General features: G+C 43.2%; 2 protein-coding genes across 11 annotated transcripts in view; both read right to left on the bottom strand.

Moving 5' to 3' along the window:
- The window catches only part of CCDC30 (coiled-coil domain containing 30), a 157,166-nt gene extending 136,064 nt beyond the window's left edge, over positions 1–21,102 (bottom strand). For 2 of the 10 annotated variants that reach the window (XM_089300836.1, XM_089300834.1), the window contains exons 1-4: positions 20,093–21,086; positions 12,930–13,123; positions 7,755–7,908; positions 2,295–2,366 (exon numbers count right to left, since the gene is read on the bottom strand). In XM_089300836.1, coding sequence (XP_089156962.1) covers positions 2,295–2,366; positions 7,755–7,908; positions 12,930–13,097 — 394 coding nt within the window. In that variant the 5' untranslated portion in view covers positions 13,098–13,123; positions 20,093–21,086. Of the gene's footprint in view, positions 1–2,294; positions 2,367–7,754; positions 7,909–12,929; positions 13,124–20,092 lie in introns of all 10 variants that reach the window. The other 8 variants (XM_089300841.1, XM_089300837.1, XM_089300843.1 and 5 more) reach the window with 7 other exon arrangements.
- A 3,567-nt stretch (positions 21,103–24,669) lies between these two features.
- On the bottom strand, positions 24,670–27,672 carry PPCS (phosphopantothenoylcysteine synthetase). Its single transcript, XM_008265464.5, has 3 exons — positions 27,147–27,672; positions 26,900–27,003; positions 24,670–25,485 (listed from the first exon to the last, which is right to left on the bottom strand). Exons 1-3 carry the CDS (start codon positions 27,652–27,654, stop codon positions 25,162–25,164), a joined length of 936 nt encoding a protein of 311 aa, XP_008263686.2. The 5' UTR covers positions 27,655–27,672; the 3' UTR covers positions 24,670–25,161.
- Between the last annotated feature and the right edge of the window lie 291 nt (positions 27,673–27,963).

Raw genomic sequence — 27,963 nt, forward strand, 5'->3', positions numbered from 1 at the left:
ACACCGGCCGCCACGGCCATTTGAGGGTGAACCAAGGGCAAAAGGAAGACCTTTCTCTCTGTCTCTCTGTCTCACTGTCCACTCTGCCTGTCCAAAAAAAAAAAAAAAAAAAAGTATATCACTGCAAAAATTAAAAGAAAAAATAAGAAAGGAAGGAGGGTGGAGTGTGGACAGGAGGGAAGATAGGGTGGGAAGTATCATCATGCTCTTAAATCTGTATAAATGAAATACATGAAATTTGTTCACGGAATATAAATAAAAAATTTAAGGTAAAAAAATATAAAAAACAGGAATATTAAGAAAAATGAAAGTTAAGAAATATTCAATTTTCTGGAGCTTATATAAAACGATGTTATTTATTCTTTGAGCATCTGTTAGAATTTGCTCATAGTGAATTTAGTGAAGCTGTCTGAGCCTAGGATTTTCTTTGTGGGAAGATTTTGAACTACAAGTTCAATTTCCTTATTACCATTAGGGCCATCTCTTTGTATGAGTAAGGTTTGGTAGTTTGTGTTTTACAAAGAATGTGTTCATGTCGTTCAGATCATCACATTTAATGGCATAATGTTATTCATCATTTCTATTATTATCTTTTTAATGTGTAGAAATATTCTCTCTGTTATGTCTGACACTGGCAATTTGTGAATTTATATCTTCTGTTTTTTTCAAGATCAGTCTAGTCAGAGGCTTATCCAATGTTATTGATCATTGTGAAGAACCAGCTCTTGGTTCTACAGATTTACTCCACTGTGGTTCTATTTTGTGTCTTATTCATTCTAACTCTTATTTTTGATAACTTGTCCCTTCTGCTTGCTAAAGGTTTAATTTGCTTTTCTTATTCTGAATTGTTAATGTGTAAGCCTAGATTATTTTAAGTCCTTTTTTGATGTCTGGTAGAAACATCAAATACTATAAGTTCCCTCTAAACACTGATTAAATTGCATCCCACAAATGTTGATATTGCTGTTTTTTATTTTCTTCAATTCAAAATACTTTCTAATGTAACTTGTAATATTTTTTCTCTGAAGACATGGGCTTTTCAGAAGTATGTTGTTTAACTGCCAAATATTTGGAGATTTTTTCAATATATTTCTGCTACTGGTTTTTAGCTTATTTCCATTATGGTCAGAGAACATAATTTGTATGACTTTAGTTCTGCACAGCAATTTTGTCCTATGGCTCAGGGTGGCCTCTCTCGGTGAAAGTTCCACGGGTACATGAAAAAAGTGTGCATTCTGGTAGAATTTTCTATGCATATCAACTAGGTCTTTTTTTTTTTTTTAACAGGCAGAGTGGACAGTGAGAGACAGAGCGACAGAGAGAAAGGTCTTCCTTTTGCCGTTGGTTCACCCTCCAATGGCCGCCACGGCCAGCGCACCGTGCTGATCCAAAGATAGGAGCCAGGTGCTTCTCCTGGTCTCCCATGGGGTGCAGGGCCCAAGCACCTGGGCCATCCTCCACTGCACTCCCGGGCCACAGCAGAGAGCTGGCCTGGAAGAGGGGCAACCGGGACAGAATCTGGCACCCCGACCGGGACTAGAACCCGGTGTGCCGGCGCTGCTAGGCGGAGGATTAGCCTATTGAGCCACGGCGCCAGCCTCAACTAGGTCTTGTTGGTAACATTTTCAGTCTTCTCTATCCTAATTTTTTCTGTTTGCTCCATTGATTGCTAAGAAAGCAATATTCATTTTATAATTATATTCATATATCTTTGAAAAGGAGAGCACATCTAATTTTAGAATTATTTAAAGCTGATAAACACATTTTAAATGACTTGTATAGCTGTTATTGTTACAACACTCAAATAGCTAGTAGCATTTCTATGTAGTCAAGCTAGGGTCAAATACATTAATTCAGCAATGATCCCAAACCTATTGGCTTTGCAGTAAACAAATATATGTGAAGTATGGTTAAATGCATATATGCTGTCTTGCTCTCAGTGGTTCTAGTAAAATATGTACTGTTGGTGTTCATGACAGGTTTTGGAATTAGCCAAATAGGAATCCAAATGCCAGTCCTGATACTTAATGATTGGAGAGCTCATTTAATGTTGCTAAGACTCAGTTTCTTTATGAAATGGGAATAATAATACTCACTACTTAGAGTTGTTGTGACAATTAGAGATAATGCAGTGAAGACCCTGGCATAGTACTTGTCACTTAATAAACAAATGGTAGAAGTAATAGCAATAGTAATATTAGCAGTAGTAATCACTATTTCAGGTATTAAATATTATTTAATGTTATTACATTATTGCTTAATTTATTATCATTACTTCTGCTAGAATAACTCACCATTTTCTTTCAGTTTTATCAAATTTTCTTTCAGTTTCTCAATTTCTAGATGAGCCTTCTCAAGTGCAGAATCTAAAAGAAAAAAATATCTGCGTAAGAAGCAAATGATTAGTACAGCAATCTCAGTTCAAATAACTCTATCTTTGGGGCATTACCTTTCTTTTTTGAAAAAAAAAATTTTTATTTAATGAATGCATTTTTTGGTGGGCGTCGCAGCTCACTAGGCTAATCCTCCGCCTGCGGCGCCGGCACCCCGGGTTCTAGTCCAATTTGGGGTGCCGGTTCTGTCCTGGTTGCTCCTCTTCCAGTCCAGCTTTCTGCTGTGGCCCGGGAAGGCAGTGAAGGATGGCCCAAGTGCTTGGGCCCTGCACCTGCATGGGAGACCAGGAGGAAGCACCTGGCTCCTGGCTTTGGATCGGCACGGCGCGCCAGCCGTGGCAGCCATTTGGGGGATGAATGCATTTTTCATAGGTACAACTTTAGGTTACCTACCCTCCTATCCCAACTCCCATCCCACCTACTCCCTCTCCCATCACCTTCCTCATTATGGTTCATTTTTAGTTTAATTTTATATACAGAAGACCAACTCTGGGACATTACCTTTCATCTGACTAACTGTCCTTGGAGTTTCTGCATAAATGCTATCTCCTCTAGCAGGGTAGGTTCTATGTATGAATATACATATAGAGTGCATATATACACAAGCTAAGATGGCGAAGGTACAATTAGGTATCAGAATTTTATGAAATACGCAGTCTATTTTGACTAAAACATCATTATGCAAGCACATGACTATACTCAGAATTTTCCCAATGTCTGCTAGAGAGAGGGAGAAGGATGGGGAGGGGGGAGAGAATTTCAGGACACAGCTTTTGGTGCTGTTGGAGAATTGTATGAGGGTGGCAGAAGTCATTGGAGTTGATCGAATTTGAGGTGTCTAATCCAGATCTTACCCCTCTGCCTCCTGACATCTCCTAATCACCAGTGTATGACTAGTGGGTCACCAATACTGTCAGGATGGAAAATCTCCTAGAGGCAAGGAGCTAATGTGAATCTTACAAGAGATCACTCCTCTTTCTCTCCTTCTCTCCTCCCTCCCTCCCTCCCTCCCTCCCTCCTTTCTTTCTCGTTCTTTCTCTTTCTCTCTCTCTGTCTCTCTCTCTCCCTCCCTCCCTCCCTCCCTCCCTCCCTCCTCCTCCTCCTCCTCTTCTTTTCTTTCTTTTCTTTCTTTCTTTCTTTCTTTCTTTCTTTCTTTCTTTCTAGGCAGAATGAGTGAGAGAGAAACGTCTTCCTTCTGCTGGTTCACCCCTGCAAATGGCCACCACAGCCAGCGCTGCACTGATCTGAAGCCAGGAGCCAGGTGCTTCCTCCTGGTCTCCCATGCAGGTGCAGGGCCCAAGCACCTGGGCCATCCTCCAATGCACTCCCAGGCCACAGCAGAAAGCTGGACTGGAAGAGGAGCAACCAGGACAGAACTGGCACCCCAACCAGGACTAGAACCCAGAGTGGTGGCGCAGCCAGCCAAGAGATCACTCCTAACCAGGGTGAGTCTATCAGCACAATTGTGCATTACAAATTACACCCAAATTATAATTACACCCAAACACTCAGTTTTTTCAAGCAAATTCCAATTTAACCTATCAGTTTCACCTAAAATTATTCTCCTAAATATAGCAATAGTACTGCTACTGCTGCTACCACCAGTAGCAGTTATTAATATCAGAGATATATTTAGTTGGTGACATGTGTTTACTTTATAGTCATATGAGGTTTTTTTTTTTTAAACTATTTATTTGAATGAGAGAGAGAGAAAGAGAGAGAGAATCTTCTATCTATTAGTTCATTTCCTAGAGCCTACAACAGCCAGGGCCTGGCCAAAGTCAGGTGCCAAGAATGAAATCTGAGTCTCCCACATGGATTGCAGAGACCCAAGTACTTCAGTGATCATCTTAGCAGGAAGCTGGATCAGAAAGGGAAGCAGAACTAGATCCCAGTCAGTGTGATATGGGATGTGGGCATCCCAAGCAGCAGCTTAACCTGTGGTGCCACAATGCCTGCCCCTAATCTCAGATATGTCAATCATGATGACAAATCTCTAAAACAGATATTAATATGCTCATTTTATAGATGAGACAAGAAAGGCTCAGAAAAGTAAAGCAACTTATCCAATGTCACACAGCTAGTAAATGCCATGGTTGGAATGTAAGACTAGGTTTGCTTTCACTGGGCCTGAGATGTGAGAACAGCTTCTGTTATACTCAAAGAATGGTTTTCCAACATATTCTTCCTTAGAAGAAGGAGAGTGATGTTAGGCAGAAAGGATGTTACAGAAAGCGAGAATGGTATGAGTAAGGAAAGGAAGAAGAACAGAGCAAAGAAGGGGAGGCTGAAGAGACTGCTTAGTGTTGTGGGAACTATATGTAGTCGAATACTGCTTGTGTCTACAGTGCCAGGGGTTAGGACAAGCGTGAGATCCGAGCAGGAGAGACAGGCAGGCGCCAAACCACAAAAGCCTTATTTACTACACAGGAGAGTTCAGGATTTATTACCCAAGCCAGCGGCCTCCAAACTGAACAGGAACTTCAGGTATTCTGAAATATTTGATTTCATTTCCATTTTAAGATAGCTATTTTCATGGTAACAGACAAAACTGAATATATTGTACACCAAATTTAAACAGTTTCAGAGACCATCAGACTCATTAACTTGTGTTGCCAGGTTAGCTTCTTCTGTTGCATTTGTGAAGATATTTAAAACTCGTAGCTCCATTTACTTTTTTTAAAAAAAGATTTGTTTATTTTAAAGTCAGAGTTACACACAAAGAGAAGGAGAAGAGAGAGAGAGAGAGAGAGAGAGAGAGAGAGAGAGAGAGAGAGAGAGATCTTCCATCTGCTGGTTCACTCCCCAGATGCAACAGCTGGAGCTGCATTGATCTGAAGCCAGGAGCCAGGAGCTTCTTCCAGGTGTCCCACGTAGGGGCAGGGGCCCAAGGACTTGGGCCATTTTCTACTGCTTTCCCAGGCCATAGCCAAGAGCTGGATCAGATGTGGAGTAGTTGGGTCTCGAACCAGCGCCCATATGGGATGCCGGTGCTTCAGGCCAGGGCGTTAACCTGCTGCGCCACAGTGGTGTCCCCTCCCACCATTTTTTTTCTCTAAAGATTTATTTATTTATTTATTTATTTATTTGAAAGGCAGAGTTTCAGAGAGGCAGAGGCAGAGAGAGAGAGAGGTCTTCTATCCGCTAGTTCACTCTCCAATTGGCCACAATGGACAGAGCTGGGCTGATGCAAAGCCAGGAGCCAGGAGCTTCCTCTGGGTTTCCCACATGTGTGCAGGAGCCTAAGCACTTGGCCCATCTTCTTCTGTTTTCTCAGGCCATAGCAGAGAGCTGGATCAGAAGTGGAGCAACCAGGACTTGAACCAGCATCCATATGGGATTCCAGCACTTCAGGTGGCGGCTTTACCCACTATGCCACAGCGTCAGCCCCCATCATCTGGCTTTTAACAACAATCAACTCACAGCAAATCTTGTTTCACTTACACCCTTTACATATTGTATTAGTTTTCTAACATTGTATAACAAATTACCACAAACTCAGTAGATTAAAACATCATCCGAGGGTTAGTTCACAGTTCTCCCTCAAGTTAAATCCCTCTCACACTTCAAATCTGTGCCAGGAAAAGGCCAACCCATTTAAGGGCCCATCTGATTAGATCAGACTCACCAAAGATAATTTTCCTTCAGACCAGCCTATTTGTGATAACTGTACTTGCACAATCTCTTCACAGCAGCATCTCCATTGCATTTGGCTGCATACTTGGAAAAAGTTGTGTGTATACCAGCAGTGAACTATGACAACCCATGCGAAATGCTGTGTACCCAGGCGTTCATTAGACACTCAGTGCTCAAGGTGTTTACTGGGGGCTGCTCACATCTGCACTTTCTGCCTAGTGTGTGCCCAAATCCCAGCCTTTCAGAAGGAAAGCAAATCACAGTGTTTGTACAAACAATTTGAGCACAGTGAACCATAATTATCAATTAGGGAATGATGGAAACTCTCCCAAAACCCAAGTTTCCAGATGTTAGTCAAGGACTAACCTTACAAGTAGGACTTCCTTAGGGACAGCAGTGTTAGGCATGGTATGTTAACTATTTTCTGCAGATAGCTACATTATATTTTGTTTATTCAGTCAACCAATTGATGGATAAGTGAGTTGTCTAACTGTTGGCTACTGTGAATAATAGTCTTAGTAACATTCACAGGAAAGTCTTTGTGTGGACAAATGCTTTCATTTTTCCTTGGCAGATCCCTAGAAATGAAATTACTGGGTCATGTGGTAATTTCACTTTTAATATTTTGAGAAATCATCAAATCATTTTCCAAAGTGTCTAACTATTTTACATTCCTACCAGGATTGTATCAGAGTTGCAATTTCTCCACATCCTTGCTAACTCTTACCTTTGTCAATCTTTCTTTATTATAAGCCATTCCAGTGAGTATGAAATAGTATCTCATAGTGGTTTTGTTTGCACTTTCCTAACAACTAAAAGTGTTGTGCATCTTTTTTTAAAAAATGACAAATAAGCATTATATATATTTATGAAGTACAATGTGATGTTTTGATATGTCTGTCTTAACTTTGTTTTGTTCTGCTATAACAGAATACCTGAAACTGGGTAATTTATAATCAACAGAAATGTATTTGGCTCATGGTTCTGGAGGTTGAGAAGTCCAAATTGAGGTGCCACATGTGGCGAAGGCCTTCATCCCATGGTGGATGGCAGGAAAGTAGCCATGCAAGACAGAATAAGAGAACGGGGCCAAACTCATCTTTTTATCAGGAACCCACTCCTGCAATAACTAACGCACTCCCATGATAATGGCATTAACCCATTCATCAGGGCAGAGCCCTCATGACCTAACCACCTCTTAATGGTCCTCCCTCTCAACACTGTTGCCCTGGGGATAAAGATTCCAACACACAAATTCTGAAGGATGCATTCAAGCTAAAACATTTTAGATTGTGATATGAATATACCAAATGAATTAACATATCCAGCACCTCACATACATGTATCAATTTTTGTGATAGAAAGTGTTGAGCATCTTCTCATGTGCCTATTGGTCATTCACATAAACTCTGCCATTTTTAAACTGGGCTATCTTCTTATCATTAAGTGGTAAGATTCCTTATATATTCTGGATATATTTTTTCTCCCAATCTGTGGGTTGGTCTCTTGGGATACTGGGACTTTTGGGGGGTGCTTTTTGGTAGGTATGTTATGTTTATGCTTCAATAAAGATTTCTGAACATCATACAAAATGAGACTGCTTATCAGACTTTTACGTGCTCATCTTGAAAGATATTTTTGTTCAGTGTACTCCTGTTCCATCTTGAGAGAAGATCATTACAGTTAAAACATAGTCAGAAATGGTCATCTGAAACCACATCTTACCTGATTCACTTTGTTCTTTCTCCTTCTCTTGCAGTTCATCAGTGAGCCTTTGAATCTCTGCATGAGCCATCACTAACCTCTTTGCTATGTGTTCAACACCTCTTTCTATGCAGTTTTGAGATGTTTTATTTTTTTCCAGGTCTTCATTATGTGACTGAAATAAAGTTAATTATTTTATTAGTAATAAAACAGTAAATAGTCTTCATGATAAGTTGCTATTTTCTATAATGCTTGAAAGCTAGTAAAGAAAATAGTAAACAATATTTCATTTACATGCATTTCTTTCATTAGGTTGACCAAAAAATTGGTATTTTATGGTTTTTACTTATAAAATGTAATTTCGGGATAGGCATTTGGTCTAGTGGGTAAGCCACCAGTTGAGATGCACACATTCCATTCTGGAGTGCCTAGGTATGGTTCCTGGCTCCATCTCCTGATTTTAGCTTCCAGCTAATGCACACCCTGGAAGGCACTAGGTGATGGCACAAGTAGTTGGTTTCCTGAAATCCACATGAGGGGCTAATCCTCTGCCTGTGGTGCCAGTACTCCGGGTTCTAGTCCCAGTTGGGGCACCTGTTCTGTCCCGGTTGCTCCTCTTCCAGTCCAGCTCTCTGCTGTGGCCTGGGAAGGCAGTGGAGGATGGCCCAAGTGCTTGGTCCTGCACCCACATGGGAGACCAGGAGGAAGCACTTGGCTTCTGGCTTTGGATCGGTGCAGCGTGCCGGCTGTAGCAGCCATTTGGGGGATGAACCAACAGATGGAAGACCTTTCTGTCTCTCTCTCTCACTGTCTAACTATGCCTGTCAAAAAAAAAAAAATCCACATGAGGGACCTGGATTGAATCCCCAGCTTCTGGCTTCAGCCTAGCCCAGCCCAGTCTGGCTACCGTGGGCATTTGGGAAGTAAACCAATGGATAGGAGCTCTCTCTGTTGCTCTCTCAAATAAAATAATATAAATAACAATTTAAAACATATTTGACTTTACATGGCTCAACCTTACATATCTAAGTCATCATATTCATAGGACTATAAAAAACAGAAACTTGGGGTGAACACTGAGGCACAACATATTAAGCCTTGGCTACTTTGCTTCTGATCCAGCTGCCTGCTAATGCATCCTGGGAAAAAGCAGCAGATGATGACCTGAGTTCTTGGGCCCCTGCCACCCACAAAGGAGACCTGGATGAAGTTTCTGACTCCTGGTTTCAGCCTGACCCAAGTCCCAGATGTTGCAGGCATTTGAAGAAGTGAAGTAGCAGGCAGAATATCTCTTGCTCTTTCTTCTCACTTACTCACTTGGCCTTTTAAGTAGTTAAAAATAATAAGTAGATATTTAAAAAATTAAACATTCAAAATAGAGCATCATCTGGCAAAAAAGAGGAGGCAACACTCCTTATAAAATGCTTTCATATAAAACACTTCATTTAATTTTAAGTAAGCACACATTTAACAAGGCTCAATTCATGTTAAGAGCTTTTCTGCAATTATTTTCAAAAGATTTTATTTTACTTTTAAAAAATATTTTACTTATTTGAAAGGCAGAGTGACAGAGAGAAAGGGAGAGACAGAGAAAGAGGTCTTCCATCTGTTGGTTCATTCCCAAAATGGCTTCAAGGGTCAGAGGTAGGCCAGGCTGAGGCTAGGAGACAGAAACTTGATTTTGGTCTCCTACGGTCTACATTGGTGAGAAGCTGGAATCAGGAACCTGAGTTGGGAATAGAATCCAGGTGCTCTGACATGGAATAACAGTTAGGTCAAACACCTGCCCCCAGCTTTTTTATTTTTTAATTTTACATTATAACAGGAACATTTTCCCATACCACTATATGACAATTTTTTAAAGGAAGTTATTTTTAAAGATTTATTTATTTATTTGAAAGTCAGAGTTACACAGAGAAGGAGAAGCGCAGAGAGAGAGGTCTTCCATCCGCTGAGTCACTCCCCAGTTGGCCGCAATGGCTGGAACTGCACCGATCTGAAGCCAGGAGCCAGGAGCTTCTTCCGGGTCTCCCATGAGCATGCAGGGGCCCAAGGACTTGGGCCATCTTCTACTGCTTTCCCAGTCCATAACAGAGAGCTGGATCAGAAGTGGAGCAGCTGGGATTCGAACCAGCACAAATATGGGATGCCGGCACTGCAGGTGGCAGCTTTACCCACTATGCCAGAGCACTGGCCCCATGGAAGTTATTTTTTTAAAATGTCTTATTCATTTATTTATTTTATTTGAAAGGTACAGAGAGGACATAGAAACAGAACAGATCTGCTGTTCACTCCCCAAATGCCTACAATAGCCAGGGACGGATAAGGCCAAATTTAGGAGCTGGTAGAACTCAATCTGTAAATGACAGGGACCCAACTACTTAAGCCACCACTTGCTGCCTACCAGTGTACACATTAGCAAGAAGCTGGATAAGAAGCAGAGCTGGGACTCTGACCCAGGCACTCTGACACAGGATTTGGGTGTCCCAAGTAGTAGCTTAACAGCTGCACCAAATGCCTAAGCCTGGAACAATGATTTTTGAAGGCTGTATAATGCTCCACAGTGGGTATAACATCACATATATATTTATATATACACACATACATATACACACATATCTATATATATATACACATATACAATCATTTAAGCACTTGGATAGTTTTCCATTTCTTCTATTATAAATACTGTAATATATAATTTCAGCTGTATGTATTTTCCTTTTCTTGGGTTATTTCTCATGGTTAAATTTCCAGAATACAGTTTATTCACCAGATTTAGCTCTTAATAATATTCCCCCAGATCAAAAAATTAAATTCATTGAAGAGAATTGATTATATTTAAAAATACATGGCATTCTTTATAAAGGACTCCCCAAAGGAGGAGTATATCACAAATATATTTGTGATTTTTTTAAAGGATATAACACACATTGTTTAAATTTTGATATATTCAATAAAAGTTATCCAATGTATTAGACGGAGATTCATTTTTTTCCACAAAGTTTTATGATGTGTTTGTAATACTTTTAATGGTCACTTTGATCATCTTTACAGCATGCATCTACACATTTGAAAAACACGATTTGTCTACATGTTTTTATTTCATTTGAAAGGCAGAAAGACAGAGATACAGAGAAACAGACACAGAGAGACCTTTCATCTGTTACTTAACTTCCCAAAGTCCCACAACAGCCAGACCCGGGCCTGGTCAAACCCAGGGGCCCAAAGCTCAGTCTCCGATGTGGGTGGAAGGGACCCAAGAATTTGAGCCATCACCTGCTGCCTCCCAGTGCTTTAGCAGGAAGCTGGATAGGAAACAGGATCTGGGAATCAAACCCAATACTCCAATACGGGATGCGGATATCCCAAGCAGTGATATTACATATAACACATATTTTTAAATATCTCATTCAAGTTTTTTTTAGATTGCTGCACAGGTTCTTGATGTTTCTGATGTTCTCTTTCCTGAGGCTGGTGGATTTGTTTAAGTCTCTCCTTAAAAATCAAGACATAAATAAAACTTCTATTGAACAGTCTTCTCAAATAAATTTTATATCTAAAAAAATTAATAACCAATTTATATTAGCAAATGAGGAAACACAGTCCAATCCATTTTATAAGGCAAAAACCTGCGAAACCTGTGTTCTCAGTCAGATGATACTGATTCTTAGAGGGAACAAAAACCTCCTTACTGTCTTGATGTACACAGCATGGATGTGCTGACAGTACATAAAGTGATGTAGGATATAATTGTAAAATTAAAGTTTCATGGGAGAATGATCAGGAAAAATTACTTTAAAAATTTCTTTACAGAGGCCATAATAGAAAGAAGGTTGAATAACACTGGACTAACTGACTTGACACTAATACAAGATAATACATGAAAGATAATACAAGAAAGAAAAATCACAGGGTAATCTGACTCAAACATAGACACAAAAATCTTAAACAAAATGTTGTCAAATCTAACTAGTAATATTTAGAAAGAATAACACATTATGACCAGGTTGGATTTATCCAAAGGATGCAAAATAGTATTTTTTAAAAATTTTATTTATTTGAGAGGTAGAGAGAGGAAGAGGGAGAAAGGGAGAGAGAGTATTCCCATCTGCTGTTTCATTCCCCAAATGCCTCAAATAGCCAGAGCTGGGACAGACTGAAGACAGAAGCTAGGAAATCAATCCAGGTCTCCTACTTAGGTGGCAGGAACCCAGCGACTTGAGCCATCACTGCTGCCCTCCAGCATCTACACTGACAGAGAGCTGTAATCAGGAGCTGGAGCCAGGTATCAAACGCAGGCAACTGGATGAGGAACACGGGCATCTAAACTGCTAGGTTAACTACCTATGCCTCCAGGCACTCATTGAGCCCCTTGTATTCTTAAGCAGGAAGAAATTGGTTTCCTGATATTTTAATGAATGACTGGTTAAATAAATGAACCCATTTTAATTTATCAGTTTTAGAGGCAGAGAGAGCAAGAGTGAGGGTGAGAGCGAGAGCGAGAGAGAGAGAAAGATACACAGAGAGCACTTCCACTGGTTTACTCTCCAAATGTCCACAACATCCCAGGACAGGATAGGCTGAAATTGAAAGCCAGGAACCCAATTGATCTCCCATAGGGTGAGAGGGACCCATAAAGCCTTTACTTGTTGCCTCTTATGGTGCACATTAGCAGGAAGTTGGAACTGGGAGCAGAACTGGAACTTTAACTCAAGCACTTCAATATACAATGTGGGTATCCCACCTGGCATCTTAACTGCTTGGCCAAATGCCTGCCCCAGTGAATGCATATTTTTAAGAAGATTTGTTTATTTGTTTGAAAGGCAGAGTTTCAGAAAGAGAAAGAGAGAGAGAGAAAGAGAGAGAGAGATATCTTCCATCTGCTGGTTCACTCCCCATATGGCTACAAGGGCCAGAACTGGGCCAGGCTGAAACCAGGAGCCAGAAGCTTCTTTCAGTTCTTCCATATGGGTGCAGGGCCCAAACACATGGTCCATCTTCATTGCCTTTCCCAGGTGCATTAGCCAGAAGCTGGACCAGAAGTAGAGCAGCCAGGACTGGAATTGGCACCCATATGGCATTGCAGGTGCCAGAGGCAGAGGCTTAACCTGCTACACCATGGTGCTGCCCCCTGTTGAACACATTTTACAACTGGCATGCATCTTATTCAATGACTAGTTAATTTTAGAATACCTGTAGAAATGTTTTCTGTAGGTTACTGCTCTTACATCTTTGAGACTCTGGCTTGGGGTCTACAAGTTCTAATTTCCCCAAGAGTATATGTCTCTCCACCAATAAGCATGCACTATATTCACTGGGTCTACTCAGAGGTGTTCTGGACAAGCCTTCTTGATACAACATTTCCTCATCTTCCTTTATTTGGGTTTCTGTTAGGAAGAAATAATAGAAACAAAACTGTTAAAAGAGCATAGGTCAATTACTGCTGTTATAAGATATTGAATGAATTATTAGATAAAAATTAATATAAAAAGCTATATTGATATTACCAGCCTTCTCTGTTTCTCCATAGTATTTACACTTTCAGAAACAATAACAATAAAAGGTTCTTAAAAGCAGTAGATATGCTAACTGTCGCATAACCTTAAATTTTTCATTTAATAAAGATTAAGCACATCCTTTTTTGAAAGGTTTGTTAGGAATCCAAATATGAATTTATATATGCTTATATATTTGTTGTTTTATCAAACAATTATTATATTGGCAGTATAGTATAAGCACTTATGACACATCTGTCTCTTATAATAACCCAATTGGGTCAGAACAATTATTATTACTATTTAAGAGAAAAAATAGGCATCAAGAATTCAATAACTGGTCTAGAGTCACTCAACTAATGCTGACAAAATTCTCAGTGATTTCAATATTCAGATAATTATTTCAGTGCCCTGGTTTCTTAGTTCTGTCACCAACTAACTTCCAAAGATCCAGCCCTCAGGGCTGTGACGTAGCAGGTTAAGCCACCTCCTGTGACACCAGCATCCCATGTGGGCACCCATTTGAGTCCTGGTGGCTCTGCTTGCAATCCAGCTCTCTGCTAATATTCCTGGGAAAGCAGTGGAAAATGGCCCAAGTACTTGGGCCCCTGCCACCTATCTGGGAGATTTAGATAAAGCTCCTGGCTTTGGCCTGGCCCACTGCTGGCCACTGCAGCCATTTGGGGAGTGAACCAGTGGATGGACGATTCTCTCTCTTTCTGTAACTTTCAAAAAAAAAAATTAAAAATCCAGTCCTCTACTCACCCCCACCTCAGCCACCTATTCCACAGTAATTCCCTATACCTTGCCATTACCAATAGCAGTGAACTCTCCCTATATCAATTTCAAGTAGCCTATTCTCTAATGATCCCTCTTAACATCTCCATTTGGATGTCTAACCTACACCTCAAAATTTGTATGTCCAAAAGCAAACCCTTTATTGTTTCCCCCAAGCTAAGTCTCCCACAATCTCCTCCTGAGCAGTTAGAAATGCCAATATTCTAATTATTCAAGACAAATCTATGGGTTACCAATGATTTCTTTCCTTCTGAACAACATTTAATTCACCTTAAATTATATTAACTCTACTTTCAAATATATCCTTTGATTCCACAGGTATTACTGCTATCACAGATACATGTGTTCCTAAAAAAATCTTGCATTTTGCAAAGTTTCTCACTAGAAAAATAGGGTTTATTGAAAGCACAGATTCGGATAATCCACCCTAACCCTTGTTGTGTAACTAGAGTGCTATAAAAATATGACAATCCAGAGTGGGTTTTTGGCTTAGTGGTTAAAATGACAGTTGAGATGCCCACATCCCACATCAGAATGCCTGGGTTTGAGTTCTGGCTTTGCTCTTGATTCCAGCCTCCTGCCAGTGTGTACCCTGGGATACAGTAGGTGATGCTCAAGTATTTGAATCCTAGGGCCAGCACTGCGGTGTAGCCGGTTAAACCATCAACTGTGACACAGGCATCCTATATGGGCATTGGCTGGATTCCTGGCTGCTCCACTTCTGATCCAGCTCCCTGCTAATACGCCTGGGAAAGCAGCAGAAACTGGCCCAAGTGCTTGGGTCCTTGTACCTACATGGGAGACCCAGAAGAAGCTCCTGGCTCCTGGCTTAGGTCTGGCCCAAGTCTAGCCATTGCAGCTAGTTTGAGGGGCAAACTAGCAGATGGAAGATCTCTCTCTCTCTCTTTCTCCCTTTCTCTTTCTCTCTGTAACTCTGCCTTTCAAATAAAATAAATAAAAAAAATGTTTAAAGGATTTGAGCCCTGCCACTCATGTGGGATACCTGGATTGAGTTTCTGCTTCCCAGCTCCCAACACCACTTAAGAGTTTCTCTGTCTCTCTGTTCCTGGCTCTGTGACTCTCAAATAAAAATTTAAAATAAAATATTGATAATTTTATAATTATACTGTGACATTTAAACAGATATGTCAAATTCCTAAAACATAAAGGAATTATAGTATCTTTTTTTAAAAAATCAAGATTATGTAAATGTGGGCTAAAGGAGGAGTTAAGACCACAGAGTTGTGGAAACAAAGGCAAAAAAATGCACAAAGATTGGGGATATCTGTGAAATAAGCACCATCAAGCCAAAAACAAGTGGACAAACTGAGCACAAAGGAAGAACGTGGGGTGAATAGGATTCATGTACAAACTCCAAGGTTTCCTGGGAAAAATTATATTTTCCTGGGAAAATCGCCAGGAAAATTACATATGAACTTCCACATTATTATATCATCCCCCTAGGTGCCAATCCACCATGAGAAAATTCACAGGGCAAAACCATGTTGGAAGCAGGATACACAGCATGTTCTGCTTCTTGCAAGTATTATCAGACTAGAGTCTGGAACAACTCTCCTACTAAAAATGCCATAAGAAATGAAAGAAAACTTCAAAAGGCAACCACCATGAAAACAAAACTTGAATAGAAACTTTTACATCAGCAGAAGAAAACTCGATCTACACAGTGGAAAGCAGGAAAGGAAAAAACCATGAGCGTGCACTACATGTGAAATATGTCCTATGACCGACTCGTCCCTCACAGCCACTCCATTCCAACTATTACAGAAGGGTTACTGAAAGGCTGGGATACAAGGACACACACCTGGAACAAACATGACCACACAGGAATGGAATATGGGACTGGATCATCTCTCTACATCATCCGGCTTCTCTATAAGGACAGACTTTCTGTACCTCTTCAGCAAGGCTGAAAACAACCATTCACCTCCTAAGCTGTTTCTTTGTTCATCTTAGTTTCAGACTTTTTGAAAAGGGCTGGCTCTGTGGTGTAGTGGGTAAAGCTGCTGCCTGTAGTGCCAGCATTCCATATGGGACCAGTTTGGGTCCTGGCTGCTCCACTTCTGATCAAGCTCCCTAATGCGCCTGGGAAAGAAGTAGAGGATGGCCCAAGTGCTTGGGTCCCTGCACCCCCATAGGAAACTCAAAGAAGCTCCTGGTTCCTGGCTTTGGATCAGCCTAGCTCCGGCCATTTGGGGAGTGAAACAATGGATGGAAGATCTCTCTCTCTGTAACTCTGCCTTTCAAATAAATTAATAAATCTTTAAAAATAAAACACTGAAAAAGAAACAGGATGTGCTTCTTTAAGATACTTAATGATCATTTGTTCACTCAGTAAGGCTTGGTCCTCTTTCCAAAGTTTGTTGTATATTTCTCATTCAGTCAGTTGTGGATGGAATAGGTCAGAAGCAGGAGTACAGATGTGGCCACTGAAGCTATGCTTCAAGCAAGATTTGGCACACAGATGCAAATTCCAGAGAAGAGTATATAAGCTAGATGGGGCAATATAAAAAAATCTACTATTTAAGATCAATGCATGTCAGCTCAAACAATCCACTCATCTTTCCCTGCTCTTTCTGCATTCCATAGTTAAAATCCCTATCAATGTCATTTCCCAAGCCAGAAACCTGGCTTGATTCTTCCTTATTCATTCTACTCTCATACACAACCAATCAATACTTGCAGGTTCTACTTCTTTTATCATTTTTTGTTTTTAATTTTCTTTCATCATTTTCTAACTGCTCCTCTTCAGAGCTGTGGTTGCTGCCTTAGTCTAGGCTCTCCTCACTATTTGCTCAGTTTAGTGTAATAGCATCTTTAACTGATGTTCCTCCTGCCAGACTGGCCCCCCTCCAATCTGTGCTCTATAAAGCTCCCAGACTGGTCTCTGAATGCAAATCACTTGCTGCTTCACATCTCCGTGCTTTCAGAGTTTAAAGCCTGTAGCTTGGCACCAGAGATGCTCCGCAACCTGGTGCCTATCTCTATAACTTTATCTTCTGTCACTCCTTGACATTAGCTCTCTGTGCCGGGATACCTATTGCTCCCCATACATACTCTTGACTTCAGACACACAGGTGCCTCTCTGTGGAATGCTGCTTTGATATCCCAGAACATTTTTTTCCAGTGGACTTACTGAAATCTGATGGTTGAGTAGTTTGAAAATTCTAATAAAGCAGCTCTGGAAGTAATATAAATCTGTTCTTTGGATTATAAATGTTGACATCTAAACTGTACCTAAAATTGTCCATACAAGATATACAAGCATACTATTCTTGATGTTAGTAGTTGAGACACCCACATTCTATTTCAGAGTGCCTAGGTTTAAGTCTCATCTCTGTTTCTGATTTCAGCTTCCTGCTAATGCACAGCCTAGGAGGCACGAAGTGATGGCTCAGGCACTTGAGTCCCTGTGAAATACTTGAGATCCTAGCTCCTGGTTTCAGCCTGGCTCTGCTCCAGCTGTTGCAGGCATTTGGGGAGTGAAGAGCTCCAGCTGTTGCAGACATTTAAGGAGTGAACCAGTAGATGGAAGATCTCTGTCTCTGTTTCTCTGCCTTTTAAGTAAAAGTAAGAAAACATTTTTTAAAAAAATATTATTCTTTCCAACGTAGTAATTGAATAAATGATCATTAAGTATCTTAAAGAAGTACATCCTGCAGTGTTTTTAGGCTTCCAAAAACTTCCAGATGCAAAGAATGAGGTGCTGAGGCTGTCAAAGTAAATTGCCACAGAGACAAAGACTCTTAAGAGGAAAGAGCACAAAGAGAATGCATGCAGTTACTTCTATTTGTTGTTGCTGTTTCTTCCTCCTAGCAGGTCTGAGTACAGTACAGGGGCCAGGACCATACCTCAGGCTACTGCACATCTTCTGGCTCCGAGCAAAGGATGAGATTTAGATACAATCATCTCTGAGTGACAGTAGGGGGCAAAAGGAAACAGCATGACACCAAAACAGAAATACCTAGTCAAGTGACTTTTCACCCTAACCTTACTTTCTTCCTTCTTTATAATTTCAAACTTAGATATCTAAAATACAATATGTATTATATAGTTTCTTCCTTTTCAATTCCCAGATGAGAAATGCACCTTTTTAAAAAGTTGAAAATAATGTAGCAATGTGGAAAATGTTCAAAATACAACATTGAGTGAAAAAGTCATACAACAGTACAAATGTACACATGTGAAGAACTGACAGAGAACAGAATGAACCAATGATACATTAGGACAGAGTGTCTCAATCTTGGCACTGCTGACATTTTGAGCTACATAATTCTTTGCTGTGGAATTGTTCTGTGCTTAGTAAGATATCTACCAGCATCCCTAGCCTCTACCCACTAAATGCCAGTAGCACATTCCTAGTTATGACAAATATTTCCATATATTGCCAAATGTCTCGTGGGGGCAATTCACCTCCCAGGTTTAGAACTGTGTTACTATGAGAGGGGAAAAAATCTTTTAATTTATGTTAACCTTGCCAATGTTTTGTTCAGTACATACTGGAAGAGAAAAAGAAGGCCTCTTGCCATATAGCATCTAACAGCCTCTTTTTTTTCAAAAGTGGAAATTTATTCAGTTCTCACTTAATGTGAAAAATTGAAAATGTTGCATAACTTGTTTTTCTTTTCCAATATATTATAAGAGAAAGCTGAATTTCTCAGTGTCTAAAACCTGGCTTTATTAACATGAGATATTAAAAATTGTTGCTTTATTTGGCCCAAGAAATCAAAATATTCAAATCATTATAACCCCCAAAACACCTGCTGAAAGGGTGCACTTTGGGTTAGGTGCTGTGGTGCAGTGGATTAAGCTGATGCCTGGGACACCTGCACCCCATACTGAAGAGACTGATTTGACTTCAGATCCAGCTTTCTGCTAACACACCTGGAAGGCAGTGCATGATGGCACAAGTACTTGGGTTCCTGCCACTCATATCCGAGACTGGGATGGGATTCTTGGCTCCTGGCTACAGCCTGGCCTAACCCCAAGCGTTCTGGGCAGTTGGGGAGTGAACCAGCAGATAGAAGACCTCTCTCTCTCACGCTGCCTTTCAAATAAATAAATATTTTCCAAAATGTATATTTTGTATATTGTCAAAGGTTTATATTGAAACCTAAATACTGACAAAAAATATTAAGACTTAACAAGGAGGGCATACTGTTAAGACAAATCAAGCTTTCCAAACTATAATTGTACTGTATCTAAATTCATCTAATTTTGTATTTAAGCCACAGCACTGTAGTCTTTTTAAGCTATTAAGTCTTTTTAAGTCTATTAAGCTCACTCCTCTGCCAAAAATATTTCCATTCAATCCTTACTGTTTTTGTTTCCTAGTTCACATCACAAACAATGTTTTCTGATTCAGAAAGTGAGATGAAGAGGAGGCACAAGCCTGTTTCAGTCATCTCCTCTCCAGAAAATTCTATGCCATCCCAGCTGCTGGGTTCATAGAGGCTTAAAGTTGAAATCCTGTTACACGATCACTTTGAATGGCCTTTTCACAGGTAAGACACATCACTAACATTTTGCCTGACATAATAATCACCTAATTAAACAAGGAACGTCCTTCCTTTCCTTTACGTAAGTCCCGAAATGGGGCCCAGGCTACCGTTTTGATTTCTTTCTTCCACTCTGTGGTAATTTCATGTTCGCATTTGCCACTGTGCACGTCTCCACGCTAGTCCCTAGGCTGTCCGCAGTGCAGAGACACAGAAAAACCTCCCTATTAGCTACACAGAGCACTGCAGCGGGAAAGCAGGAGGTGGTCCACGGACGACAGAGGTGGTGGAGGCGAATGGACATTTAACACCGCGCAGCACACACAAAGAAGGGTGGAAACGACTGCGTGGAGCAAACTGGACTTTGAGCGGTGAGCGTAGTGGTGAGGTGGCAGAAGGCGACTGACTGGATGGCCCCAGAAGCTCCATCGGGACGAACGCCGGCCAAACAGCGGGAAGAGGGTGCACCCGCAGGCGGGCGGGAGCTGTGCCGTCGCGGCCCCCCTAGGGGCCTGCACCCAGGGCCGCGCCTCCTCCCCTAACTCACCGAGGGTGCTCCAAGCCCGCCCTGGGAGGAGCGGCGGCCTGGCCCTAAACGCCTGGGCCAGCGGGGGCCCGGGGGAACGCGCGAATCCTCCTTCAGGCCGAGTCAGTCCAGCCGGGGGCCAGGAGGGCCGGGCCAGGAGGGGCTGTCCTCCTGCAGTTTCGGGCCATACTCCGGAGAGAAGCGGCTACGTCCTGGAAAGAAACAGGTGAGGCGCGGTCCTTTTCTCCTCGGGGCTGAGGCGGGAACCCCACGAACCACGCCTGGACTTCTCCGCTGGAGAAGGCGACCAGACCCGTGGGTCCCTCGGCTCTCGGCACCTCAGCCGCGAGCTGCAGGGGCCTCAGCAGCCCGAGCGTCCTAGCAACCGCGCTCGCTGCGGAGACGCTAAGGCGTCCTTCCGGTGGGAACCATAGATACGACGCACGCCATTGGCGCCGGGGACTGCTCTTCCTGTGGAGACCGCTGCTACGGTGCACGTCATTGGCTTTCAGGCCGTGGGGGCGGAGCCCTCCGCGCAGGTCCCACCACAGCTCTTTTCGTTGGCTTCCGAGGGCAGTAGCCATAGTAACCGTAGGGCGCGCGTTTGCGGCTGACGGGATACCTCTTCCTCCTAGGGTGTTCCAGTTCTCAACACAAAGGCACTTCACAAAGGTCGTGGAAGCGTTAGGTAGGAAGTCAGTTATGAGCTTATGTGTGTGTGACATAAAGGCCTAAAGAGAAGACATCTATGTCCAGCATATGCATCTGCATCTCAAAGTCATCCTGACAATGTTTTAGGGGCAGCCAGGTATTCGCATCCTGCCCTGCCCCCTTGTACCTGATAACCTGCCAGGTGGAGGTCCCCGCCCCTTCTGCCTGACAAATCTTCCACAATCTCCCAGGTGCAGCCCAGTATCTGCACTTCAAACACCCTGCTCCGGATCCCCATTCTCCAGGGGTCTTGCTCACCCTTCCTCTGAACTCAGGATGGCGCCAGCTAGGCTTCCTCCTGTCTGATACCCATCTCCTTAACCGCCCCCCCCCCCCCCCCCCCCCCGCCTCAACTGGACTGCGCACTCAACCATCTGCCTCTCTGCTGAGCCGCCCGCCTGGTCTGGCCAGGTGTAATCTCTCCACTCAACCATGTAACCTCGCCCCCCACCCCCAGTCCGAGTGACTGCACTCTTTCCCAGGTCTTGTCTGGAGAGGTGCCCATCCATCCTTACGGATGTCCCTTCCCTAATAAACCTGCTATTTTACCTCCCACTACTCTCTGTCTCACGCCTGAATTCTTTCTTGTGCGAAGACAAGAACCCTGCAATTTCTCCGGTAACAGAAGTGGAGTGAGAAGATGTTTCTTTTGGTGCAAGTTTTTTTTTTTTTTTATTCCATGCATGAAAAACAGTTTTAAAGCAAAACTGTATGTGTTTAAAAATGTCTTTGCACCAAAATAAACAAGTTTTCAATTCCATTTTTTCTTCACTAACTTTTCCAAGTGCCCCAGTAGTTTATAAGGCCTTATCCAGAGGGCTGGTCTACCCACCAACCTTCAATTTATTTTTCTGTAAGTTACTCCTTTTAAAAAAAAATTTTGTTTATTTGAAAGTCAGATGGCCCCAGTGACCAGAGCTGCATCAATACGAAGCCAGGAGCCAGGAGCCAGGAGCCAGGAACTTCTTCCAGGTCTCCCACACGGGTGCAGGGGCCCAAGAACTTGGGCCATCCTCTACTGGTTTCCCAGGCCATAGCAGAGAGCTGTATCGGAAGTGGAGCAGCTGGGACTCAAACCGGTGCCCATATGGGATGCCCGCACTGCAGGTGGCGGCTTTACCTGCTACACCACAGCACCGGCCCCAAGTTATTCCTTCTTATAGAAGGCAGACTCACTAGGTCAGGGCATCTGGTTTTAAGGCCACTAACCAATGGAGTTAAATAACACCTTTGGACTCACCTTATTAGTGTAAAAATGAATAAACGAGACATGAGCAAAATTGTCCCTAAGGCTGAATATCTTTGGAGATCCCGATTGCTATTGCTAAATTTTGGGTGAATTTTAGGTCCCATCTATGTAATACAAAATAAAAAATTCTGAAGGACAAAAAATTTAACCTAGGCTCAATTTACATTATCTTTGAATGACGCTCTTATTACAAGGTGCCAGTTATCAAAACTCCAAAGCCCTTGCTTTGCAGGTATCCCAAACACTAATATTCCTTGGCCTCAGTCTAGTTCCCCAAGAGGATAGTTGCCAAACCTTTGCTGGTTCCACATGCATGGCCTGGATGGATCTTACCCCTTACTTACTGTTTGTACTTCAGCTTCCCTCTCTGGCACTACAGCTCTTCCAAGTGTCTTTTCTCTGACCCAAAATGCTCACCACCACCTCTTCACCCACTTAAACTATTTATCAGTGTAAACATCATCTCCTCAGGGAGACAGTCCTTGATCCTCCAATCCGGATCAGGTTCCTTCTTATCTGCCTTCACTGGCTTATGTGCCATTGCTTTACCCATTGTTAAAACATACAGGGGCCGGTGCCATGGCTCACTTGGTTAATCCTCCACCTGTGGCGCCGACATCACAAATGGGTGCTGGGTTCTAGTCCCGGTTGCTCCTCTTCCAGTCCAGCTCTCTGCTGTGGCCCGGGAAGGCAGTGGAGGATGGCCCAAGTGCTTGGGCCTTGCACCCGCATGGGAGACCAGGAGGAAGCACCTAGCTTCTGGATTCGGATTGGTGTAACTCCGGCCATAGTGGCCATTTGGGGGGTGAACCAACGGAAGGAAGACCTTTCTCCTGTCTCTGTCTAACTCTAGCTGTCAAGTTAAAAAAAAAAAAAATACACACACTCCTGGAATTTGTACTTTGTAAACAGTGTTAGCATTCTGAACAGAACCTAAACTGAACGGAAAACACTTCAACTTCATGTAGCGCGGTGCCAGCTGTATTAACAAAACAGGGCATGAAATGAAAGGCAGGTAACAATCGCAAAAACAAAGATCACTTCCAGTTGTAACCCTCATCCCCATTCCCATTCAATGACAGTGTCATCATTCACTTGAAGCTATGGACGTTGGGGAGGAAACCACTTACTTCCTGCCCTGTCAATACTGTAGCCGCTGCTGACAGAGCCTGTTGCTCCCGCAGTTTCGCCAACTAAACCCAAAGTTCACTTAAAATCTTTGTTCAGTGGGACTGCTGCTTCCAGAAGTTTTGAGTGCTGCAGCTTTATTTCTCTGCTCAAAGTCACACTTTCTGATTTAATGTAGTTAGTGTATCTTGGCACTTTTGATCAAACCTTCTCAACTAAAATTTATTGTAACTTGTCAAATTGGCCTATCCTTCCCAACTCTGTGAAACTGTATGAACTGCATTTTAAATAAAATATTTATGTGAAGGACAGTCCTTGCTTCTACCAAGTTATTCACAGTTTTTCAAAGTGCACTCACTTAGGGGACTTTTTTTTTTTTTTTTGACAGGCAGAGTTATAGACAGAGACAGAAAGGTCTTCCTTCCATTGGTTCACTCCCCAAATGGCTGCCACGGCTGGTGCTGTGCCGATCCGAAGCCAGGAGCCAGGAGCTTCCTCCTGGTCTCCCATGCGGGTGCAGGGCCCAAGCACTTGGGCCATCTTCCACTGCCTTCCCAGGCCACAGCAGAGAGCTGGATTGGAAGAGCAACCGGGACAGAATCCGGCGCCCCAACCAGGACTAGAAACCAGGCACTGCAGGCAGAGGATTAGCCAAGTGAGCCACAGTGCTGGCCTCCAAGGGGACTTTCATACACTATACTTCTTGTGCATTCCCAACTCAAAACCCAGGACAGTGAGAGGAGTTTCAAAGTTTCTCAGGGATGCTGGGATAACACTGCCTTGCTAAGTGAGAACAGTAATTGTAACCATTCACTGAATACAAAGTGCCAGCACCAGGCTAATGCTATCTTCTATGCTTCATTCAATCCTCACAAGTGGCATTACTTTCCAGAGATTTATTATTGGCATTTGAAAAAAAAATCTATTCATTTATTTGAAAGGCAGAAAGAGATCTTCTACCCACTGATTCATTCTCCAAATGCCTGAAACAGTGAGGGCTGGGTGAGGCTGAAGCCAGGTCCCTGATGTGGGTAGCAGGGACCCAAGTACTTAAGCCATCACCTACTGTCTCCCAGGGTGCACAGTAGCGGGAACCTGGATCAGAAATGGAGCTGGGACTTGAGTTCAGTCAGTCTGATTTGGGATGCAGAAGTCCCAAAAGGCACCTTAACCACTGTCTCAAAAGTTCACCCCCCTCATTTCCATTGTGTAAATGAAGAAACTAAGTTACACACCTGTTTATAAAGCTAAATAGGTGGCAAAGATGGCTAACTTGACTCCAAACAGGTAACTCTTTACAACACTAATTGACCTCAGCCTGGTCTGAAGAGTACTCTTCAAAAGATTTGAAAGGTAAACTGTGAATCAAATATGGAGTAAATATAGGACAAGGAGTTAAAAATTGAATGTTGAGGGAAACTCGCCATTCTGCAGGGTCTACCTTCAAGGTCTCCCCTACTCCCACTTCTGATACATTTCCAAAAAACAACATCCAGTCCATTCAGCAGGCTTTTGGGCACAGACTTTATTGCACATAATTTTTTATACATCCATTTCTCAAACAAGACATGTTTGCTCATCTTTTTAATCACCATAGCTTAACATAGGGCCTGGCATAATAGGCACTCAACAAATGCTTGATCTTCAAAGAAAGCATGACCATTCATGCACCCATAATCCCCTTTTTATAGTATGGAGAAGGCTGCCATTGAGGCCCCCATGTATATTCTGAGGAATATATAATTCCCATATGCTCCTTTTATAAAAGGTGAGAAATAGGTCTAGTGTTTGATTTCAAAATCAAGACAATATTCAACTGAGTGTGTCAGGTGGTTCCATCATTAAAAGACAAACGCCAAATCATATTTGCCTGCACACCACTGCTTTCCCTTTCCTTTCATTTCCCCTGCCCTTGTGAAAACAGAGGGCTTATTCTGGTTCTCACCATCTGCAAGAGCCCTGGTCCACTGAACAATTTCTGATCCTCTAAGGGCTTTTCACGTCAGTTTTTGTCATTTAAAAAAGCTGTGTGTCGAGCCTGAAGGTTATCCACTATCTTCTCTTCTATCGCTATGCCTTTTTCTACTTCTTCCTCTGATAGGAACAATTTGGTTTCCGAGTCTTTGGTTACAATAACCACAAAGGACTGTAGTGACTCAAGGATATTAGCCACCACCACTTGATGCCGGTAAACTTCCAAAGCGTTCCGAGCACGATTAATTACGATGGAGGGGTCAGTCTCCAACTTAAAGGAAATAATAAATGCTTTGGGGGCCCAATCTTTAACCAAAGGAGAAAGCATTTTTGGCACCATCTTCATTGTTATCTGTATCGAAAAAAGAAAAGCTTAATAAGCAAACTGGTCACTACCTACCAGGACACTAAGGAATCCAGGACTCAGATTTTTACAGAAATTTAAGTGAGGTTTCCCACGGCCAAACTTTTCAAAGCCTTTGGGCAAGTCCTGCTGGGCCACTCTCTTTACCATTAATAGAACTCTAAAGAACAACAATCTACATTACCAAACATTCCCCTTTATTTTTTTAAAACAAAACCCTCAAAGAAACAAATAATCTGTTTATGCAAATGTTATTTTGGCAGAAAACCAACAAAGTTGGGTTTTTAAATCGCCCAGCCTAAAATATTTCTTGCACTGGCAGAATTTAACACTTAGCACTGAGGAAACAACTGATTTTCTTCATTGTCCCCGGACTAAAACTCCTACCGCCTGATTCTCAATCCTACCTATGGGAAATGCTGTTTTTTCTACCTTCAAGATAGAACTAAGAAATAAGGGATAAAAAAGATCACAGAGTTGAAAAAGTGTGAAATCACTAATCCTCAAGGCTTGCCCTAGAAAAAGGTGTCAGCAACTGATAAAGATTATATATCCCACTTTATTTTTCTCCTTAGCATTTATGACCACAAGATGTAGTATGTATTTGACCTACTGTCTCTCCTTCATGAGCGTAAGAAACACAAGAGCTGAGTACGTTTCCTTTTGCTGTTTTATCATCAGATAAGCATGGAAGAAATGACCATGTGAACCATATACTACAAAGCTGGCAAGTGCTCCACCAGTCAATTTTCTATTTAAATCCTATTTGTATCACCCAATGATAAAAACGATGAATTCCCCTGGGTTCCAAGACACCAGATTATCTCAACATCTCAAACACAGGGCTGCCTTCCCCCTAAACTATAATACCCTTCCTACAGTCTTCCTAACTCACTTTTTGTACAGATGCCAGAATGTTCTTCTCAAAAACTGCATCTCACTCTCCTTATGAGCCCCTCCGCTCCACAGGTAAAGGCCAGGCTCCTTAAGGAGTAACACAAAGGCCACTAGCATTTACCTCTTCGGCCCGCCCTCTCCCCTTCTGCTGTCCACCGCATAACCCCACTTGGGATGACTTCCGCACTGGGTCTGGTAAACCCTCTGCTCATCCCTTAAAACCCAGCTCAGGTCTTCTCAGATGGCTACCCCAGGGTTCACTCCCCCATGGCCTGCCTGCACTTCGTACATACCTCCGCTAGCGCATTTATCACTCTGTACTGTAATTATGTCTGTGTCCAGCTCTCTTACTAGACTGTGAGGTCCTTGAGGTGTGTCTGTTCATCTCGGTATCCCCACTGCCTAGCGCACGGAGAATGCGCAAGGCCATCTCCAGATCAGGAAGAAATTAACCCAGGATTGGTTATGGGGGATCAGAGAGCTCTGGAAGAGAAGCGCCCATCACCTGCAGTGCGCCCGCAGATGACTGGATCTTGTGTTCAGGCATTTCAGAGACAGGAACATAGAAATCGGACACGGCCGCAGCCAGGTAAAACATCGCGGACGAGCCTGCAAAAACAAGCAGAAGCTGTAAGGAGCCGGGGAAGGTGTGGGATCCGCTCCTGTCGACTCGGGTCCTCCGGCCGTGAAACCCCTGGAAGGTAAGGGGGAAACGTGGCTGGGGAGAAAGGTCTGACTCCGAGGGCACGCACCGAGCGGGTTGAGCGCCTGCGCTGCCGCCTGAAGCAGGTGCAGGTAGTCTGCCAAGGTGGTGAACTCCACCGCCAGAAAGGTGCCGGCAGCCGCTGCCTCCTGGTAGCTCTGCAGAGCCGCGGCGAAGCCGGGCAGCGCGTTCTCCTCGGCTTCCAGGCTCAGCAAGCCCGAATGCGCCGGGCCGGAGGGCCTCAGGGCCGCCAGCCAGGTCTGGGGCGGGAAGCGGTGGGCAAAGGGGAAGGCGGAGCGGGCGCGGTACAGGAACAGGACCCCGTAGCCCGCAGCCAGGAAGGCCTCGGCCGAGGTTGCACCGCGCCGCCCGCTGCTGAAGTTGTCCAAAAAGCGGACTGGCCGCGCTTCCAACGGGACCTTGGTGCCGCCTGACGTGACCAACACCACCCGGCGGCCCTGCGCGCCCAGTCTGGCCGCAAAGCGGGCCATAACCTCGGCCCAGCGCGCAGCACCGGCGGGCCGAGGAAACTCAGCAACCAAGTCCCTTTCCGCCATCAGTCCCAGAACGCCTCTGCGCCTGCGCACGCCCGGGGCCGGCACCACGCCCGGCTCTTCAAGCCCGGCCCACGCGCAACCGCAGTGTGAGCGGGCGGGTCCCGGCTGAGGGTCTCTACGCTACGTTTGCCGCTGGTCTCAGCCTCGCCAAGTCTGGAGGCATGTGGTTGCTTTGTCTTGGAGCCCAGTGACACTGCGGCTGAGGCGTGTTCTCGGCTGGGAGAGCATACGGAAGGGTCACATTCCCTCTTGTTAGTACCGACCATGTTTGACCTTGACCGGCCACCGTACAGACCTTCCTGAACTTGG

The sequence above is a fragment of the Oryctolagus cuniculus genome, chromosome 7, assembly GCF_051225735.1.
Source record: "Oryctolagus cuniculus isolate XC-2025 breed Fujian yellow rabbit chromosome 7, ASM5122573v1, whole genome shotgun sequence".
Taxonomy (NCBI): Eukaryota; Metazoa; Chordata; class Mammalia; order Lagomorpha; family Leporidae; genus Oryctolagus; species Oryctolagus cuniculus.

Coding starts and splice junctions, on each gene's coding strand:
- PPCS (XM_008265464.5), bottom strand. CDS start 27,654: ATGGCGGAAAGGGACTTGGTTGCTGAGTTTCCTCGGCCCGCCGGTGCT. Junction 27,004..27,146: donor GCAGGCGCTCAACCCGCTCG/GTGCGTGCCCTC, acceptor TTGTTTTTGCAG/GCTCGTCCGCGATGTTTTAC. Junction 25,486..26,899: donor CATCTGCGGGCGCACTGCAG/GTGATGGGCGCT, acceptor TTTTCGATACAG/ATAACAATGAAGATGGTGCC.